The sequence below is a fragment of the Xenopus laevis genome, chromosome 9_10S (genome assembly GCF_017654675.1).
Source record: "Xenopus laevis strain J_2021 chromosome 9_10S, Xenopus_laevis_v10.1, whole genome shotgun sequence".
NCBI classification, from domain to species: domain Eukaryota; kingdom Metazoa; phylum Chordata; class Amphibia; order Anura; family Pipidae; genus Xenopus; species Xenopus laevis.
In genome coordinates this window covers 20,676,798-20,698,365 of record NC_054388.1, presented here as the reverse complement: position 1 = coordinate 20,698,365, position 21,568 = coordinate 20,676,798, and the positions used below count along the sequence as shown (strand labels likewise).

The 21,568-nt window shown below is 42.4% G+C and overlaps 1 protein-coding gene across 2 annotated transcripts; it reads left to right on the top strand.

Annotated features, from left to right (window-relative positions):
- Positions 1-4,800: 4,800 nt before the first annotated feature.
- On the top strand, positions 4,801-20,694 carry LOC108702692. Of its 2 annotated transcripts, XM_018238299.2 has the most exons (6): positions 4,801-4,947; positions 6,763-6,820; positions 7,377-7,414; positions 7,763-7,898; positions 17,311-17,487; positions 19,763-20,694. In XM_018238299.2, exons 2-6 carry the CDS (start codon positions 6,800-6,802, stop codon positions 20,468-20,470), a joined length of 1,080 nt encoding a protein of 359 aa, XP_018093788.1. In that variant the 5' UTR covers positions 4,801-4,947; positions 6,763-6,799; the 3' UTR covers positions 20,471-20,694. The 2 variants fall into 2 exon arrangements, with proteins under 2 accessions (XP_018093788.1, XP_018093789.1); XM_018238300.2 differs by lacking the exon at positions 6,763-6,820.
- Positions 20,695-21,568: the final 874 nt, after the last annotated feature.

The following is a 21,568-nucleotide window of genomic DNA, read 5'->3' as shown; positions in this document are numbered from 1 at the left end:
CTTGAAAGCGATGAAGTCACGAAGAGCCGAAGTCACGAAGATCCGAAAGTCCCGAAATGCGAGGACCAAAAGCGCCAAAGACCCAAAGCCACAAAAAGACTTCAGCTGAAGTCCTGAAGCCACGAAAAGACCCGAAGCCACGAAAGGAGCCAAATCTGAAGACCTGAAGATGCAAAAAGACCTGAAGCCATGAATGGAGCCTAACGTAAGTTCCACTTAACACAATATGTTTTTTTTAAAATTTTGTTAAACCCCTGGCCACCAATGTATTATGTTAATATATAGGGCCCTGGCCGCCAAAGTTTTTTTTAAATATTGTATGGGGCCCCTAACCAATAATGTTTTTTAGAAAACTTTTATGGGGGCCCTGGTGCAAAGGTTTTTTTTTTTTTAACTTACAGGGGGCCCTGTACACCAATGATTTTTTAAAAACTTTTATGTAGGACCCTGTGTCATGGGAGGTACCATGAATAAATGCACTCCAGCAACCACATTTACAGGGGGAAAAGAAAGTAGTTTTCCATTATCCCCTGAAACTCGCTGCAGTCAACTGAGGGGGTTATGGTCGGTCGTCACTGTGAAGTCTCTGCCATACAGATAATGCTGTAATCTTTTTATGGCCCATACTATAACAAGGCATTTTTTCTCCACCGTAGCATAGGCTAGTTATCTTGGTAATAACTTCCGACTCAAGTAGATTATAGGGTGTTCCTCACCATGGTTGTCTACTTTAGATAACACAGCTCCTATTCCATAAGTGGATGCAGTCTGAACTATAACACATTTTGTAAAATCAGGAGTAGCCAGGACTGGGGTGTTTAATAGAGTAGATTTCAGGGTGTTCATTGCTTCCATATTGAGGAGTCCATTGTATAGTCTTCCCTCTCTTCTGACTGTTTAGATCTGTAAGGAGTTTAACAAAGGAGCTATAGTTAGGTATGAATTTCCTGTAGTAATTTGCAATCCCTAAGAATGCCTGCAACTGCTTCTGGGTACGGGCAATGGGCCATTTGGTAATAGCCTCTACTTTTGCAGGATCTGTATGCAGTCACCCCCTACCACACAATTGCACCTCCGCCATGGCAAACTGGCACTTGTCTGGCCGTAACGTAAGACCAGCCTTTTGGATCCTAACTAAAACTTGCTGTAAGTGTTGAAGATGTTTCTCCCAAGTGTTACTGTAGACAGCAATATCATTCAAGTAAGCCGAGCAAAGTTCTGGCAACCACTAAGAAGGTAGTTCACCAAGCACTGAAATGTGGCAGCTGCGTTCTTCATGCCAAATAGCATTAAATTGGTACAACCCAAATGGGTTATTAAGGAGGATTTAACTTGTGCCTCAGGGGTCAAAGGTATTTGCCAGTAACCCCAACTGAGATCTAGTGTGCTTAGGTAGCGGGCTCTCCCAAGGCGATCCAGAAGCTCATTTACCCTGGGCATTGGGTAAGCATCAGTCGTTGTGATAGAATTAAGTTTCCTGTAATCCATGCAGAATCTATTACTCCCAGGATGATTTCCTGTAAGGACCCGGTGTTCCGTAAAATTGGTGAAGCCTGGGTTGATTGAGAAGAGGCATTTGTATCTTTGTATGAGTTCATGAAGTTGCTCCTGTTGGGAGGTGGATAGTTGCTTCCCCAATGTAACTTGTTGGAGAGATGGTGTTTGTGGATCAGGAAATAAATCAGGAATGCTGGACTCCTCGGAATGCTCAAATGGTAGACTGCAAATGGCTGAAACCATTCCACCTCTATTATTGTAGGGTTTCAACATATTAATATGTAGAATTTTGCATTGCTGGGGGCATTTTGTTGGGAAACCACATAAGTTGTGTCATTAAGCCGATGTGTGACTTCATAAGGGCTATCCCATACAGCTTGCAGTTTGTCCTTACGAGATGGTAGGAGACAGAGAACTTGATCACCTTCTAGGAATATTCTCTCATGGGCATTACGATCATACCAAACTTTCAGAGGTTGTTGAGCTGTGAAGAGATTTTGATGAGCCAGACGGGTCATCTGGTCCAGTTTTTCCCGGAATTTAAGCACATATGATATAACTGGCTCACCAGTTCCTTGATTTTCCCCTTCCCAGTATTCCCTTAGCAGGTCCAGGGGACCACGGACTCAACGCCCATACAGCAGTTTGAAAGGTGAAAACCCAGTAGACGCCGGTGAAACTTCCCTATATGCAAACATGAGGTGTGACAGGTAACATTCCAAGTCTTTTTCACCAGATTCCACAAAAGTATTTAGCAGAGTTTCCAGCGTTCTGTTAAATCTTTCACACACCCGTTGGTTTGGGATGATATGGGGTCAAATGGATGGCTTTAACTCCACACTTCTGCCATAAGCATTGAAGGATCTGGGACATAAACTGAGGGCCTTGGTCAGATAATATCTCACTTGGGAATCAGCAACTGACAGAGTATCAATTCGCCTGAGAGCAATGGCTTATGGGTAGCGGGTGGCATAATCCACTACAGTTAATATGAATTGTTTTCCTGTTCTACTGGGCTTTGTTAATGGCCCAAATCAAATCTATAGCCACCCTCTGAAATGGCTCATCTATGATAGGAAGGGGCTGTAAGGGTTGACGTTGCTTTTCTCCAGCTCTCCCGATTCTTTGGCAACAGGTCACAGGTACGGCAGAAGTGTGCTACATCCTGAGAAATGGCTGGCCAATAAAAGTTTTTTGTTAATCTGTGTCGGGTTTGTTTCACTCCTTGGTGTCCTGCTAGGGGAATTTCATGAGCTAAATGCAATAATTCTAAGCGGTAAGGTTGGGGAACTACTAATTGTCGAGTGCCAGCCCATGGTCATCCAGGAGGTGCCTTGGTGACCCTATAATAAAGGTCCTGCTCCAATACAATCCTGTCATCCCCTGTGATCATCTAGTTTCCCAACCCTTTTTCTGATAGCAAGCAGTGTTGGGTCAGACTTTTGAGCATCTCCAAAAGCAGTCAGTTATTTGTCATCTAAAGGGGTACATAAGTCTGTCAAGTTAGTGTCTGTAGTTACCTGTTCTGAATAATATGAGCAGACTGTCCTGGGTGGACATCAGAGACAGAGAGCATCTGGGGTTCTACTAGGGAAATGTAGGCCCCAGAATCAAGAAATCCTTCAGCCGGGTTACCATTGAGCATTACCAGGATGATATGCTTGGGGCGAAAAATTTGATCATTCAAGTGGACCCCCAAAATGACTCCAATGGCTTGGGTACAGGTGCCCTTGGGTGTGTTGCTGTACTGCTTAAATGGCCTGTTGTTGAGCAGCAGTTACTTCCTGTCTGTTAAATGCATGATGTGTTTGTGCTACAGGCCAGACAGGGCATGGAGTTGAAGAACTTGTCTGTGGTTTTGTTCCTGAATGGGTCCCAACAGATGGGAGAGCTGTGGGAGACATATTACTTCACCCACGGCAAACTTGGACCTGTCCTTCCAAACACTTGTCATCCAGATGAGCAGCTTCCTCCAAAGTTTTTGGAGAATAATCCAATATTCATCCCTGGATTTCCGGTGAACATTTTTCCATGAACTACTCTAGTAGACACGATTGGCGAAGATCCTGGCTGAGTGGCCTTTCTCTGTTGGGCAATAAGAGATGGGAAATGGGAAAACGCAGCTAAGCCAATTCATGCTCCATTATATGTGGTTCTGACAACAGTCTCTGCATAAAAATTATCCCACCGCTGCCGCCACTTTCTGTCATGGGAGGTACTGTGAATAAATGCACTCCAGCAACCACAATAACATTAAAAACCAGACTAACTCCCACTCAACTGGTAAATCCATGCAACCCTCAGTGACCGACTGCTTCTTATCTGCACCTCTGATTGGCCACTGAATAGAGTTGGCCACTACTGGCTGTTGGACTTCACAGACCATCCTCACTGTGACGATAGGCACTGTCAGAAGATGCTCCAACCACAGTACTACTAAGTACTATATATTTATACATGGATCTGGCTACTAGCACAGGGTACATGTCACACCCTGGATGCCAATCTTTTTTTTTAAACTTATAAGGGGGTCCTGACCACCAATATCTTTTTATAACTTGTGTGAGCGGGGAGCTTACTGTTTTAAGCACTGATGTCTGTGTGGCCTTTTTACTGTGGTGTGGGCTGGGCGGGATCTGGGGTTGGGCGCTTGGCTGGGATGGGCGGGGACCCGGGGGCCCAGAAAATGTTGTTGTATGGAGCCCCATGATTTCTGATGGCGGCCCTGCTGATAACCACTTGAAAATGCATACATTTTTGGATGATTACCTTGGATCTCTGAAAGTAGTGTTTCCAGAGGGGCAGGTATTTTTGCCAGCTTTCAGTGCCAGATTCTTACCAGAAGGGAGCAAGAAAGAACTGAGCAGTGTTTTTACACACAACTCACTGTGAGGAAAAGCGCAAGTTTCCCACAATTGCGAGTGTAAAGAAGCCATTATGAACAGATAATCTGAAACACAACAAAAACTGCGAATCCAATACTACAGTATAAATATAATAGAGCATTGTTACAATTAGGAATATTATCCATAGGTAGCTGGATGGGAATGGTACTATCTGTGGTAATGGTACAATGTATAAATTGGACTGATCTGTTTACAAAGTGCGCTCACTTTTAGTGCCAGTTTAGATTTGTAACTCATGCACAGGCGAATGCACAGGGAGTGACCGGATACACTGAGTTTCCTTTGTAGGAATCGGAAAGTGAAACTGTTTTCTTGCTTCATGAAACACAATCCGTCTATTGGTTAATGTATGAATATTAACTATCTCTTACGTCAGATGAGTTTATATGAGGCGGAGCAACTATAAAGATTTCAGTCTTCCTGTTCAACATTCCTGCAGCCATTTATTAATTCTTCTGCCTCACCCTTTTTACTGTTTGAAGTAGGATATTCATACTTGAAACAAGGAGATTTACAAGCGCTAAGAAGCTCCTACTGACAAGAGGTAAGGGGTCTGGAGTAATACCTGTTGTCGCGTATATGATCTGCTATCTGGAATGCTTGGGATCTGGGGGTTTCCAGATAAGGGATCTGTAAATTGAATCACCATACCTGTTAAAAAATATTTAAACCAAACCGGATTGATTAGCCACCACTATATGGTTTATGCAGCTTAGTTACCTTCAAGGACAAGGTACTGTTTTATTATAAAAGAGAAAAAGGAAATACATTATAAAAAAGTGTTTGCTTAAAATGGGCTCCATAGGAGATTGTCCTGAAATAGGAGTATTCTAGATAAGTTTCTGGATAAGGAATCACATATTTGAATTTACAGGAAGACTGAGGAACTGAGAAGGTCTGCCTCCTGACATTGGAAACCATAAACCTCAAACTCGTATTTATCAAGGATAAATCAACCTTATAATACACCATATGGGGCATTGTCAGATAAAAATTTAAACCTGCCCAATTATCAAACTGATCAATATCCATAATACATAGATATCGGGATAGGGGGACAAGTACTAATAATTGTAGAAAAAAAAAATATATGGTATTTTTTGTACACGTATGGTCATCTTTACTGTTTGGCCCACTACGGTTCTCCATAAAAAGCAATGCAGAAGTTGAAACCCAGCATGATCCATAGTCCTGATTATATGTGTATACAAAATGGACATTACATAGCAAAGCATTCACACAGACCCCCCTGTATAATGAACTGATATAATACAAATCTGTAAAAAGGAGAACTAAAGTTATGATCACTGCAGTTTGATTTGCATCAAAATGTAAGCATAATTGTATATGTTTTAATGCATTGGGTCAGGGTTGGACTGGGAGGCCCAGGGCCCACCAAGACTGCTGTCTCAGGGGCCCCAGCCTCCCAACCCTGCTGCAAAGCCCTCTCTAGACCCTCTGACCCTGTCACAATCTGAATTATGCCTGCCCAAGCCCCCCAACCACATGCCTGCACCTTTTTTTCATCCAGAGACTGGCAACTGGGGCAGGAAAGGGAAGATGTGGCAGCACTGACAGGTTCGGAAAGGGAGCAGGTCTAGGCTGGCAGCCCCATGAGAGCTGGGGCCACCAAGCTTTTTCCCAGTGTTCTGCCAGTCCAGTCCAACTCTGCATTGGGTGCAAATACAGCAGATACAACTCCCCATAAATACTGTGAGTACTTACCTTGGTGGTCTAGTGGGAGGAGGTCTGCATGGATGTCTACAGCCTCCTCGGCGGGGACGCCCGCCTCTCCTCTGTGCCGCAATAGGGATTCTGTTAGGGCGCACTGCTTCCGGATTTATTTGCGCATGTGACATCAGCGCGCAGTGGCGTGAAATTTGAAATATTTAAAGCCACAAAGCAGTTTTTCACATTGCCCGTTATAGGTTTGTTCCTGGTGCCGTTAGCTTTTGCTTTTCTGATTCTAAACTTGATTCTGACTATCTGTTGTGACCCCTGCCTGTTCCTGACGATTCAGACCTCTGTATCCTGATCCATTGCCTGAATTCGACTATCCCTTCTGCTAAATCCTTCTGATTGATCTCCCGGTTTTGACCCTTGCCTGCCTGACCTCGCTTTGAACGCTGCCTGCCCAGACCCGGCCTGGTTTGTTACGCTTTCTTTCTGCCTGCCTCTACCTGGCCAGTTCCGACTACAATTCTGTCTAAGCATGTAGCCAATGCTCTATCATTCTAGTGAGTATTTGTCTAAATACAGCCAAATAGGTGCTACATATATATAATTATATAAATATATATATTTATTTTTTTGCTAAATTATTATTATTCCATACTCTGTTCTTTATGATATTTTACAGGAAAAGACAGGTGTCTGGGAATTAGTCTGAGAAAACTATGAGTTCTCAGCAGAATAATGTAAGTTTTATCCAGTGATCAAATAGGGGTACTGTGAGCCAACCATAAACGTTATTAATCCATTCTTGTGTGCTCCCCACCCCTGTACAGGTATGGGATCCATTATCCAGAAAGCTCCAAATTAAGGAAAGGCCATCTCCTATAGTCTCCATTATAATAAAATAATCCACATTTTTAAACACAATTTCCTTTTTCTCTGTAATAATAAAACAGTAACTTGTACTTGATTCAAACCAAGATAGAATTCATCTTTATTGGAAGCAGAAACAGCCTATTGGGTTTATTTTATGTTTACATGATTTTCTAGTAGACTTAAGGTATGAAGATCAGTTATTCAGAAAACCCCAGGTCCTGAGCATTCTGGATAACAGGTCCCATACCTGTACCTGTTTCTTTCACACCTTGTAAAGTTTATCACCTACTTAAGCCAAAATGCTGGTGGTGAGAGCTGTCCTTCATTTAACCTCTGTTTCTCTCTTAAAATTATCATAAGTCCCATGCCCATCAATTAACCCAGTCACAGGTCCCTATTACTATTTTCTGCCTCTCTTTACAGGCAAATCGTAATATGAGTGAAGAGAAAGAGCGTCAGAGGTAAGGGTATACTTCCACTGTATGCAGTAACTAAGCAATTACATATAAATGTGTGTGTATGAACTTAAAGAGACCAATTCTTTTCATACCCCAAAAGTATTTCCAGTACACAGTTGGACCAAAGTATTGAAGTATCAGAGTATCAGAAATGGTTTAATTTTTTGTGTGTAAGTTTTTCCAATGTAGGCCATTAGCCTAAAATACTGTAAGGCTGCCCCTGTTCAACTGATCCAGAAATAAGGAAACCTAGATTTTTTTTAATGGTTTACTATACTGTACTATTACTAATACTTAGTCATGTAAGAGCTATGTATAAATGTTTGGGGATGTGTGCCATTTTTGTTACAGAAACAGAACTATAGACAAGGAAGCACAGAGAGCGAATCTGGTGAAAAGTGGAAATCGTTTTATCACTAAATTCATTAGTGCCATTTCAGATGATCAACATCTACCTAAGGAGCAAAAGGACAAGTATATACAAAGGGTACGTCACTGGGAGAGATATATAATTAGGTTGCTGCTTGGTGGGAAATTGTCTACTTAATTTTCAGGAAGATGCATATTAAAAATTACATGACCACATATAAATCACACAATCACAGGGTTATCAAATATAATTTATTGCTGCAGTAGTTCCCAAAAAAAATAAAAATAAATAAATATATATAATACAGAAAATCCATGAATATTTTGTAAATGATACCCTTATAAATGGTGACTAGTGATGTCATCAGTTATAAACTGTGAGTAGTGATGTCATTTTTGTCACATGACTCACTAAAACTTGTGTATTATACTAAATAAAGGACCCTGTTGGAAAATATAAGGATATTAGAAGTAACCTTGCTGTTCCTTCAAGTCCCCAGGCAGCACACTACAAGAGAGTGAGCCCCTCCTCCAAGGACAGGAAATAAACATTTAAATACGCCTTCACTCCCCCTCCCCCACATCCCTCAATGTTTTTTCCTGTCCTCCAAGGACGAGGTGCCTGGACAAAATGCAGGTAGGTACTTCTGCCTAGCAGGGTGGAAGAGGCTGGCGCTCTGCTTACTTGCAGCAGCAGGTTTAGGGCACACTGGGCGATTCAGGAGACTTAGTCGCCTGGTGACTAATCGCCTCGCCTTTGCTGCGACCAATCTCCCCGAACGCCTTCCCTCTGTCTTGCGCCAGCTAAAATGAAATATCGCCTGCTCTAAAGCACACACGACGCTTTGTTTTCCGAAGTTGCCCGAAGATGCCTCAAAAGGAAACTTCGGGTGACTTTGGAATACGAGTGTGCTTTAGCGCAGGCGATTTTTAATTTTAGCAGGCGCAAGACAGAGGGAAGGCGTTCGGGGAAATTGGTCACCGCAAAGACGAGGCGATTAGTCACCAGGTGACTACATCTCCCTGAATTGCCCAGTGTGCCCCTACCCCTAGAAGGACGTCCGTGATGTTGTGGGGGGCTTGTAGCAGCAAGTCTCTGGAGTCCTGATCCTCTGGGCGCATTTGTGGAAAGGCCACCTAGGCCCGGGCCTAGGGCAGCAGGATTTTAGGGGGGCGGCATGCTGCCCAACCACACTCACATTAGTTCAAAAACACTGGGGATGTAGAGGAGATTTTTTTTTTAATTCCCCTTGCACCAATCCCCATTTCTCTGGTCTAGATGAAGTAAAATTTGCAATGGGGAGGGGACAGGGGCTTCGAACGGCAGTGGGCCTAGGGGCTTCCACTATATAAATCCGGCCTTGTCTGTGCGGTGAGTGCACACTGTCACACTCGCAGCTGCGAGTTAGACAGGCACCCGGTGGATTATGCAATGCATTGTAGACTTGCAGTATGCTTAAATATGGAACAGGTGTATGGGCACACTAATAACAAAACAATCTAGTTAATCTACAATTGGGAATCCTTTATGTCCCTTATTGGCAATACTTAAAATAGCATTTTAAACATTGTGCAAAATATACATGTAACATGTATCATCCTAATATGAAATCCTTGTAAATTAGATTACCTTGTGTAACAAATTAACACGCTATTACACATTAATACCAACACTGTGTTCCCAACACATCTCAGGAATTCAAATCCTTCCTGCTATGCAGCCATTATCTTTCATGCAATTTGAGTGTAAATGGAAACAGCACACAACACCTGGTTCAACTCCAAGCAGGTTGCCACATTACTCTCCTCTCTGAGTTATAGTTCAACAACATGAAGTAAAAGGAACCTTATTCCATGCTTATGTGTAATATAAATTGCTTTTGAGTTGTGAGTTATAGTTCAATAGTATGTGTTTGAACTTAGGAAAGTGCCAGCACAATTGAAAAATATCCCCCAACGATTGTTTCATGTGGGGAAGTGATGATTATTAATCAGTAGCGCTCTCTTCGGTGCAGTTCTGGAGTGACGGTTTAATTAGGCAACACATGGAGGTGCTTTCTTAGACAGGGCTGATCCTATCAAATGTGGGGCCCAATTGGGACCATGTTGGCAGGGCCCCTAGACAAACTGTTGCTGGCTACTGACACACCAAGGGGCAAATTCACTAAGGCGCGAAGCGCCGAACGCTAGCGTTAATTCGCTAGCGTTTGGCATTTTCGCTACTGCCCAAATTCACTAACGAACGATGGCGTAGTTTCGCTAGTGTTACTTCGCAACCTTGCGCCAGGCGAATTTTCGCTAGCGACTAAACTACGCAAATTCACTAACTTGCGCAGTGTACTGAACGCTACCTTTTACGCTAGACTTCCTTCGCCACCTCAGACCTGGCGAAGCGCAATAGAGTAGATAGGGATTGTTTCAAAAAAAGTCAATTTTTTTTCTAAGTCCCAAAAAACGCTGGCGTGTTTTCTACATGATGGCTGATAGGCTGAAAAAGATCGAAAAATCTTTGGGGCTCCCCTTCCTCCCCCCTACATTTCCTGACTCATGGCAACTTACCTAGACAGTGGGCACATGTGTAGGGCAAAATAAAATTTGTATTTGCTGATTTGAAGGTTTTCTAGGCATTTGTAGTGCAGATACGTGTTCCTCCATTGAAATTTGAATTTCGCGCCGTATGCAAATTAGCCTTCGCTAGCGTAACTTCGCTTTATATAGCGAATCAACGCTAGCGCAACCTTACGCTACCCCTGTGCGCAACTTTGGATTTTAGTGAATTTGCGGAGCCCTGGCGAAACTTCGCCTGGCGAAGTACGGCGAAGTTGCGCCTGGCGCAACTTCGCATCTTACTGAATTTGCCCCCAAGTATTTAGGAAAATAAGGGCATACAGGCACAAAATAGAAAGGAAAGGGGCAGACAAGGTAAGAGAGTGAGAGGGATGAAATAGGGGCACATAATAGGGGCACACAGGGTAAGAGAGAGAGGGAGGAAATAGGAGAGAGGACTGGGCCAATTAGTTTGGGGCAGGCTGGGCCGATTCAGCTTGGGAGCAGGCTTGGTTGGATTGGGGGCAGGCAGGGCCTATCAAGGTTGGAGGAAAGCTGGGCCTATGAGAGTTGGGGGCAGGCTAGACCTATGGAGTTGGGGGATAGGCTGGCTTATCAGAGTTGGGGGTGGGCTGGACTCTCAAAGTTGGGGGCAGGCCAGGCAGCATCATGTGCTGAGGGAAATATTATCTGTGCTGCCCTGTGGTGCGGGGCCCCCAGAGGTGCGGGGCCCTATTGGTCCAATAGGCCTTAAGGCCGGCCCTGTTCTTAGACTACACACCTCACAGGGTGATTCAATTCTTAACATCCATTTATGCTCATAAATTTAATGCACAGCAGATTGTTATACACATGCTAGACAGGGTTCCGCTGTGTGTCTGAAAAAGGGATGCACTGAATCAAAGATTCGGTTCGGGATTCGGCCTTTTTCAGCAGGATTCGAATTCGGCCAAATCCTTCTGCCTTATTAGGAGTGGAGAGGGAAATCGTGTGACTATTTGTCACAAAACAAGGAAGTAAAAATTTCCCCCCCCTTCCCACCCCTATTTTGCATATGAAAATTAGGGTTCGGAATCGACCGAATCTTTCACAAAGGATTCGGCCGAATCCAAAATAGTGGATTCGGTGCATCCCTAGTCTGAATGGCAACTAATTTAACATATCTTCTGTGACCTGCTTATCCACACAGTTCTATCTATAGGTTTCACAATTAGATATTCCAGACATCTAGTGTGGCACATCTAGTTCTGGTGCCTTATACTTGTGCTGACATATTCCTCTCATCAGCTTCAAGTCAGCTGATCATCACACAGGGAGGCATGTGCCTAGGGCGCAAAGCTTGGTGGGTGCCAGGCAAGTGCCTCGTATGCAGCCTACCCTACCTACCCCCATTCCGGCAAGTGCATGCCCTCTATAGCACACATTAGCACACACCATTGGTTGCGCACAACCGAAGCAGGGGACAGAGTTGCCTGGGGTCCCAGCCAGCCTGTCCCGGCACTATGATCACCATCCATACTAGCACCCTTAATATGCTATTACTTTGGTCAAATACTCAGAATAGGAGAAGAGGAGAACGCTTCATTCAACGAGGTGGCAAAGCAGGAAGGACTCAGAGAGGCAAGGATAGAATCCAATAGATGGATCAGTTCTGACACTGGAAATTGCTGTTCCTTCAGGTCCCCTTAGGCAGCACATAATTCCGTCCTGGATAAATTTGTTGGTTGATGTAGCAACCCTTGGTGTCTTGATCTTGTTAATAAACACTGAGGGATGTGGGGGAGTGAAGGCGTATTGAAATGTTTTGTTCCTGTCCTTAGAGGAGGGGATCTCTATCTTGTAGTGTGCTGTCTAAGGGGACCTGAAAGAACAGCAATTTCCAGGTAAATTCTAGCTTTCCATGACCTTTTTATATAAAATTCTATATGGTCATGGAACTCCTCGGTGACTTATAATATCCTTAAATTTTACAATAGGGGTACTTTATTCACTATATAATTATATCCACATGTAAGTATAGAGGGGTGTCAAAATGGGCAAGGGCCTTTATTTCAAAGATATTGAGAACAATAATAGGGGGTTGACTGGGGAAAAGGCAAGAATGACACATGCTGCCCAACTCCAGTCAAAATAATGGAAATACAGTAAGCAAAGAGCTCCTATATCAAAGCAATTTAATAGCAAATAAACTATTTTAAACAGGTTTTGTTGTAATTTTCATTTAAATTTCTATATTGTCTGCTATATAAGTCAAAACCATGTCACTTCCAGTGCACGCTCCTGCCTCTTTAGCACCAATTTTATATATTTTAACCAGTACATGTCTAAGGCTTTAGCAATTTCCCGATTGTCCGTCTGGTATTCAACCTCTGGACTGCAGGCACTGACAGAGAGGATTTTTTTTTATTATTGTGGCTTTTCTTACTGTATTTTTCCAGCAATCCAGGTGTCAGTGCATTGGGGACTGCATTTAACTATTTGATGCGCCAGTATGATCACCATACCGTGTTGATAGGATTGGGTGTGTGGGGATATATGACAGTGGTAACTATTTCACTACTGGCAGTTTTTTTGGTTTACCTTAGCAGATCATTAACAACAAGCATACACATGGAACACAGAAGGAAGAGCATCACAACATTGTTTGTTTCATTGCAACAGTTGCTGCACTACTTTAGCACTTTGTGCCTTGTTGTTTTAGAGAGCAATAACAAATAGGAACAGAGGCAGCAAGGTGACAAACTTTACGATTACTGACAATTACAGAATTAAATGCAGATCTCGGCACATTGCGTACTTCTCAAACTTAACATTTATGGTAGGGCTGACATCCATTTGTGTCAAAACACGAAATTCTGAGCAGAAGAAATGTAGGTTGAAGAGAAGCACGTCAGCATCTAGTGAAAGGCAAAGGAATTATTTAACCCAACTGCTGGACCTTTTATTATTCTGGTATTAAAATTGCTGGGTCTGATAATTAACGTGGCCATAAATGTGCTGATGATGGCTGGTAGCTCTTTCACTCCACCATATTAGCTAGTGGCATAACTATAGAGGAAGCAGACCCATCGGTTGTGGAGGGGCAGGGTTTTTCTGAGTACAAAATCCAAATAGCTAAGAACCACATTGAGTTGTAGACGTAGTCTGTGCGTGATTGAACTTTGTACAGGTGATTTGCTATAATTATATTACTGTACACAACTGACCATGCCCCTTTAACACTGTTCAACCAGTCTGGATGTTTTTTTGATAACACGGCCATAACGTGTTTGCACACGATGAGTAAGTGTTTGTGCCTGGTTATTGTCAGTTGTATTTTGTGTATTAACTGTGGCACGATCTGAGTTTCTTGTTCCTTGGATGGGCACAGTATCTCAGAAAAGATTGTCCATCTGGTTGTCCTCACTGTTATCTACTGACAACTGCCTATTTCCAGTGGCAGCTTTTCCTTGATTGTCCCCTGGCCAGTAAGCATCCACTGGTAGATGCTGCTCCATGTGAATCAAATCCTGATCCTGTGGCTCCTCTGACTGATTACAATGCTGGCTATCAGAATGAGTCACACTTGGTATTTTCGAGATTTTATATAAATGCCTTCTATTTCGTCTTAAATTTTTTCCATCACTTGTTTTAACCTCAGAAGAACAAGGTTAGACTAGGCGTATCGCTTGTGCTTTTACATTCCAGGTAGATCCATTCCAAATTCTGACAGCATCTCAAATGTGTAAATGTTCAAGTAGTTTTGTACTTTTGTCATAATTTTTCTTATGTCTCTCACACTCTCTTTTGTTTCTGTTGTCTGTACCGTTTCAAAAGGGACTTATCATTGTGGTAACACAAGCTCCCATGCAGGTAGTTTTGTCTGTATTTGTCTTGCAAGGAATAACTCTGCTGGAGATTTGCCTCCTTCCAAGGCTGTTGCTCTGTAGTTTTAAGAGTGCCACTTTTGGGTCCTTACCTGAATGAACAGCTTTTTTAAACAACTGTTTTATAATCTTTACGCCACACTCTGCGGGAATCTTGGGATTGAAGTGACTGCTTGAATCCAAATTCTTGTGTGAATCTTACAAAGTCTTTTCCTATAAATCGAGAACCATTATCTGTTCTTACTTCTCTTGGTATTCCATATCTGCAGAAGTGTGTTTTAAGCATTTTGCATACCTCAGATGATGTACTATTTTTTAATTTTTGAACTTCTGGATAATTGGATTATGCGTCTAATATTGCCAAATGCTCCTTTCCATTCAACATGAATATATCAACTCCAATTGTATCCCAGGGACCACATGGCATTTCTCTCTGTATTAGGGGCTCCCTTGTAAGTACTGGAGCAAAGGTTTGACAAGTTGTGCAGCTTGTTATAACTTGAGCAATATCCTCATTTATAGAGGGCCAAAATAAGGATTCTTTGCCCATCTTTTGCATTACAAGATGCACTTCATGTATTATGGTTAGCATGTCCTTTTGCAGAGATGAAGGCACCACAATTTGAGATCCTTTGAGCAATACTCCATCCCATGTCGAAAGTTCATCACAATATTGACGATGACTTATTTTTTTGGGATTGTTTGAATGTAATGCAGTTATCACTTCTTGTAGATGATCATCAGAGGCAGTGCTTGTTTTAAATTTCTTCCACATTTCTTCTAAAACTGCTTTCCTGACCATAACACTGTTAATATGTATTTCCACACTTGATTCCTTTTCATGGTCTGATGCAACAGTGTCCTTGATGATGCATCTGCAACTAGAAGGAACTTGCCTGGTGTATATTCTACTTTGTAGTCATATTTCGGTAATTTCAATAACAAATGCTGAATCTGTGGAGGAGCTTTCCATAGTTCTTTCTGTGTGATGGTAAGGTAAGCAGCGCCTTGTGATCTGTTTCAACTATAAATGTCTATAGTCCATCTTTTTTCACTATAACACTGCTTGGCAAAGTGATTATATTTGCCACACACCTTTAATTGTTTACCAAAAGCAGGGCAGTTGTTAAATGAATGGGTATTGCCACAATTATTACAGACTTTGTATTTGGTAAATCTTGCATCAATTTTCCCTTTGCCTTTCTTATAATCAGATTTACTTGTGCGAGGCCTTGGTGTGACTGCAGATGTGGCCACTGTGCTCACTCAATTAACCTTCTCTTCACTTCTTATTTCTGTTAGGACTTTAAGCTGCTGTTGTTAGTTCAACTACTTGTCAAATTCTTGTAGCTTTTTCTAATGTAAGATCCTGTTGCCTTAACAGTCTTTCCTGCACTTTTTGATCATTACATCCAATTATAACTCTGTCTCTAAATAATGAATTTCTCAGCTGACCAAAGTTACATGTTCTGCTTTTTAGCTTGAGGTCTGTTATGTATTCCTCTATGCTTTCAATTGGAGACTGCACTCTGGAGTTAAAGATAAATCTCTCATATGTCTCATTCACCTTATGGGTGCAGTAATCTTCAAATTTCCCCATAGCAACTTCAAAATTATGACTGTCATTTTCATCAAGTTGAAATGAATTCAAATGAATTTTGAAAAAAGGATTTGCAAAGCTTCTTCCCCTGCTATTGTTAGCAAAATGGCCACTTTCTGTGCACTGGGCAGTGTTATATTGTTCGTAGCTTTCATGTATAGCAACAATCTCTGCTTAAAGATTTTCCATGCTTGCCCAACATTGGAGCAGGTGGATGTAGACTGTCTGTCCTTATCTGTGCAACAAAGGGGCTGGGCGTGACACAAAAAGGGGTGGAGCCGTGCCGCAAAAGGGGCATGACACACCACGAGAGGGGAAGATGACGGGCCGTGACGCAAAAGGGGTAGGGTCACACCGCGCTAGGGGAAGATGAAGACGTAAAGGTTAGTTTCTACCCAAGGGTAAGGCCTTTTGTTAAGCGTATTACAAATTACCAGCAGCTACATTGCCGGTAAATTTGTAATCCCGGCCCGGGCAGGTGTTTTACCGGCTAGGCCAGTAAAATACTGGCCGGGTGGCAACTAGAGTTGCCACCTTTTAAAAAAAAAAAAAAAAATTACTGGCCAGTGGTGGGGGCAGAAAATAAAGGGGCGGAGCCAACGGGCGCAATGCAAAAGCGGCGGAGCCACGTGGTAGTGTCACAAAAGGGGCTGGGCAAGGGATTTTGTAAATGGTATTACAAATTACCAGCAGCTACATTGCCGGTAAATTTGTAATACCAACCCCGGCAGGTGATTTTACAGCTAGACTGGTAAAATACCAGGCAGGTGGGAACCCTAGTGGCAACTCTAGCTGCATCCTCTGTACCTCTTACAGGTTCTGACATGGTTCAGGCTCTGTCTGCTGAGTGGATTCACTTCTGGTACCATGTGTTGAACTCCTTAATAATGGGATTCTGGGTTTTGCAACAGCAACTTATTTATTAAAATACAGTGCATGAAAGAAGCATGGCTCTCTGACTGTACAGCTCAGTCTCCTGGTAGAGCTGGCCCCGCCTATGTGCTTTTTTTTTCTATGACAAACTTTATTAACATCAACAACTATCAACACAGTCCCCTAGGTGTATCCATGTTGTACAAACAGTATTTCCAAGACCTTAGAGTTAATTTAGAAAGAAAACACTTCTGCATCAAAAGTTTTGCCAAAATATATATATTGGTATTTAAATGGGATCTCCACCCAAAACTTTTTTTTTGAACAATGATAATAATTCTTAAAACTTTCCAATATACATTCATTTAAAAATGTTAGTTATTAAAGTTTTGTTTTAAGTGTAATTGCAGTTGAAATCAGTGTATAGTAGTATATCAGTTGTTTATGTCTTTCTGTTCTCTGGTTCTGACTACTGAGACTATATAGTATAAGTCAAGTTTGTTAATCTGCTACATTGTTTAAGGAGCACAAAGAATAGAAAGTGTTGTCAACAAATTCTATGTGTGCTACACACTATCTCTCACTTGAAAGAGGCTTCAATTTTCCTTCATATAAAAAAAGACCCTTCTTTTATTCCTCCACAGCTTCTCCATGCCATCTTCTTCATTGGATATGTTAATGACCCTTCTGTCTCACCAATGGAATTTCTATCCAATATTAATAACCTTTGGGAAGTAATAAAGAAAAAATACCCAGAGCCATGTGAAAAATACCTGACCCATCTGCCCCGTCAAACACCCTACTCCATTCTTCTAGAATATGTGAGTATTTACTACATTGCATTTAAGGATTTTTTTTTATTATTATTTACAGTACCTTCAGTTCATTCTTCTGCTAAGTGTATGGATGGACGGAGTCTATATATATATCTATATGAATAGGATGGAAATACTATCTTTAAAGGAACAGTAACACCAAAAGATTAAAGTGTTTTATAGGAATGCCAATACTGTTGCCCTGCGCTGGTAAAAACAGGTGTGTTTGCATCAGAGACAGAACTATAGTTTATATAAACAAGTTGCTATGTAGCCATGGGGCAGCCATTCAAGCACAGGATACACAGTAGATAGCAGAAGAATTCAATTATATACTGCATCGCTTATCTGTTATCTGCTGTGTATCCTGGGCCTTTTTTCCTTTTTCAGATGTGAATGGCTGCCCCCATGGCTACACAGCAGCTTATTTATATAAAGTATAGAAGAGCTTTTAAAGCAAACACAGCAGTTGTACCAGTGCAGGGCAACAGTGCATTTTATTTTAATTACTTTAAAAGACTTTAATTTTTTTTGGTGTTACTGTTCCTTTAATAAGCAAATTCTTATTTTTTACCAATTATACGCCTATTAAAATAACAGTAACCTTGTGCCTGATGATAAATAAACTACTATAAAATCTAATGCTATGACTCTGTGGGGTAGGGGGCCTCCATCCTCTTGTCTCTCTGACACTAAGCTTATTGTAACTGTATTTCTATATACATTCAAAATAAAACATAGATGCATACATATTTTATATTCAATTATAATTCCTTGAGTAGGCAAGGCTCATCGCCCATGCAGAGCATTGCTTTTTCCTTTGTCTCTGCAGAAGCATTTTTTTCCATAATGGCAATGGGACATTTCCCTAAGCATTGCTCACAGCAGCAGACTTTTTAAATGACAACTATAGGGGCCATTTTACACTGCCCCTCTTGCAAGTCTTAAAGGGACAAAGTGATTTCCTTAATGCTCATTAATTTTGCCCTTGTGGCAGGGGCAGTGCTCTACTCTACTCCTTTTGCAAGATGCAAAGTACATCATTGGCTGATGTAAGCAGCCCTGTCCTTCGCTATTGTTGAGAGTATTACTGAGTGTCAGTAGTAAAAGCTGTGCTCTCAACAGCAGCCAAACATGCGCCATCTTGGCGCAAAAGACCCCCAAAAACTAAATATTACATGAGCCGTTAAAAGAAAGTGATTCAGTCAAAATAATTCATTTACTAAAAGCTAACTAACATGCATCTGTCAGATGTGCACCGAAGTGCCCTCATAGGGATTAGCCATTATAACCAGGGAGCTACTCTAATCTAACACACTGCCTAGGGTCAGACTGGGCCGGCGGGGCACCGGGGAAAAAACCCCAGCTCTTGTGGGCCCTGCCAGCCTAGATCTGCACCCATATCCGTAATTCAGAGGCTTCTTAATGCCGCAACCTCCCTTTGTCGGGCAGTCGCGGCAAAAACGTTCGCACACACGCCGGCATGCTGGTGCAGGAGGGGAACCATGGGGCAGGAGCCCCGGTGGGCCTGGGTTCCCCAGCCGAACCCCGACACTGCCTTTTAGCTTTGACACCACCCTCATCACATCTTAATGAGGGGCAACTCCCAGCAGAGCCACTGTTATAAGCAACTTTTGCACTTAGATTGGCCCCTGCTAGAATGGTGGATGAACGGTGTTGTAGTTGAACTATAATAAGCTTTTACACTTACTATACTTATTACATAGTTAAGTTGGGTTGAAAAAAACCCCCCATCAATTTAAAACCCTCCAAATGAAAACTAGCATCCACACTAGTGATGTGAGGGTGGGGATTTTCCTGACCCACACCCGCCCTCCCTCAGCCCACACTTACGGGTTCCATTTATAGACCCACCCCACCGATGTCACAAAAAAGGCGGGGCGAGAGGCGCACGTCTATAAAAACTCAACCCGGAAGTTGAAAGCCGGCATTTGGAAGGTCGCGACCCACAAAGGAGCATTCGAGGTTGGCCCGAACCCGACCCACGGGCTAACCCGTGGGTCCCGCAGGTATCGGGTCGGCCCGCACATCAGTAATCCACACATACACTCATTTTACATACCAATATCTATAGTATATTGTAGCTTTAAGTGTCACAATATCCTATGATATTATGCTTATTGGTCCACAATAGCACCCAAATTTTTCCTGTTAAAAAATCTCTTTAAAAACAATGACATTGGTGAGATTGACAAATTAAATGCTAAATCTTTATTCAAAATGATCGGTGTGATAATCTGTTCTATTTCCTTTTTTTTAGATGGGAAGAAATATGCCCAGTAATGATACAGAATTAATGAAAAAGCTGGTTACATTTAATACATCCCTGTTGCAACTAGGACATGAGAATCAAGAGGCACTGATGGCCAATGATTTTTCTTTTGCAGCTTCTGTTATCGCATGCAGTAAATATGATGATAAAAAAACAAGCATCAGTACCTATGGGGCCTCATTGTCCTGCAAAGGAAAAGATCTCAGAAAACTCATGATTGCAATATCCACCCTCCACGTGTGGCATAAAGCCATTTCCTATGTTGTGTGCTGTGGCAATAGAGGTGATAGAATTGAATTCTATAACCATTTCTACTGTAATGCTTTTAATGTTGCATATAATATTAACGCACAAAAGTACATGTACATTCCTGTTTCTCCTTGTAAACTGTGCCACAAAATGTATAAAAATGTGACTTTTTGCCCAGGATTTGACAACAAAAACGCATCCTGGGCATATGGTAACTGTGGGGAGACTGAATCATTCAGCAAATTGCTGCTGCGCTTGGAGGATTCAAAAAATTATCACCTTTTCACTGTGATCAATAGCAAAGAGAAGTCTCTCAATGGATTAGACATAGAGGATACATTTAACAAAGAGCACAAAAAGCCAATGACCGATTATGTTAATAACATTCTCAAGCAGCGCAAATTCAATTTTGATCCAAAAGACTGGCAGCTCTTCTCGCCAGTCTGACCTAAAACTGCTACTGATTTCATATTGTGCTGCAAGACCAAAGCGCACCAGACACATTAAGTGGGTGTTGGAATTACAGAGCAAATAGTGCATTGTGGGCATACTACTATGTCTGATGGGGAGTGATTTTTCTTGGGGATATTAATTATAATATTTTGGTAATTGTGATGCTAGGACTATAAAAAAGGTTAACCAATAAATTGATCTTGTTATTGCACAGTAAATATATCTAGCATTTTCATTATTTTATTAAGTATTTTATCTCAACACATATTTAAACATTTATACATTTTATGTACAGTTTACTGCCACTGGCTGGGCTTTCTAGCACTGATGGCCATGGGGGTCTGTGAGGATTCGGGTCTGCGTTCTTGCCGGCACAGGCGTGGGCGCGTTAGTGCGCGTCGGCGCTGGCGATGGTCGCGGAGGCGCCGGTCGTCGACACAAGGACGCGAGCGCCTGAGACGGACGTGACGTCAGCACGGCGACGCCGGCGGAATGACGCCAGTTGGCGCCAAATTGACATTATTTAAACCTGGTTCTGTTTGAGATGCATTGCCTGGTTATTAGGTTATCTAACTGAAACCCTAGCATCTCTTCTCTTGTGATTTCCTGTTGTTGACCTTCGCCTGTTCCCGGATTACGATTCCTGCTGCCTGTCTCGACCCTTCGGCCTGTCTCTCCGTTTACGAACCTCGCTGCCTGCCTTTTGACCTCGGACCTCCTGACCACGACTCTGCCTAATCCTCTTGTACCTTTGCTAATCGTCTCATTGGCTACTCTCCACAACCCTGCTCCCTGTTCCACTCCAGGTGGGTAGCGGTTGTGTGAGGCGCTTGTGGGTTCACTATCTACGGCTCAAGCTCCTTCTACGACTGGATTATACTGGTAAGCTTGACAGTATAACCAGGCCAATGGATCCAGCTGAGGGAGCGTCTCCATTTGCCGTTTTGACCCAGCAGCTGTCCTCCCTTACGCAAGCAGTTCGGGAGTTGCAAAGTGGCTATTCACAGTTGCAGGAGCATATCAGAGCTCATCCGCCAGCTGTCCTTCCTTCCACGGCCGCTCCTCCTCCAGCTCCTACGGAGGTTCAGATGA

What these genes read in the sequence shown, in the direction of transcription:
- LOC108702692 (XM_018238299.2), top strand. Translation starts at nt 6,800, where the DNA reads ATGAGTTCTCAGCAGAATAAT. An exon ending in AGGACAAGTATATACAAAGG is followed by an intron (nt 7,899 to 17,310) that starts GTACGTCACTGG and finishes ATTCCTCCACAG; the next exon opens with CTTCTCCATGCCATCTTCTT. An exon ending in ACTCCATTCTTCTAGAATAT is followed by an intron (nt 17,488 to 19,762) that starts GTGAGTATTTAC and finishes CCTTTTTTTTAG; the next exon opens with ATGGGAAGAAATATGCCCAG.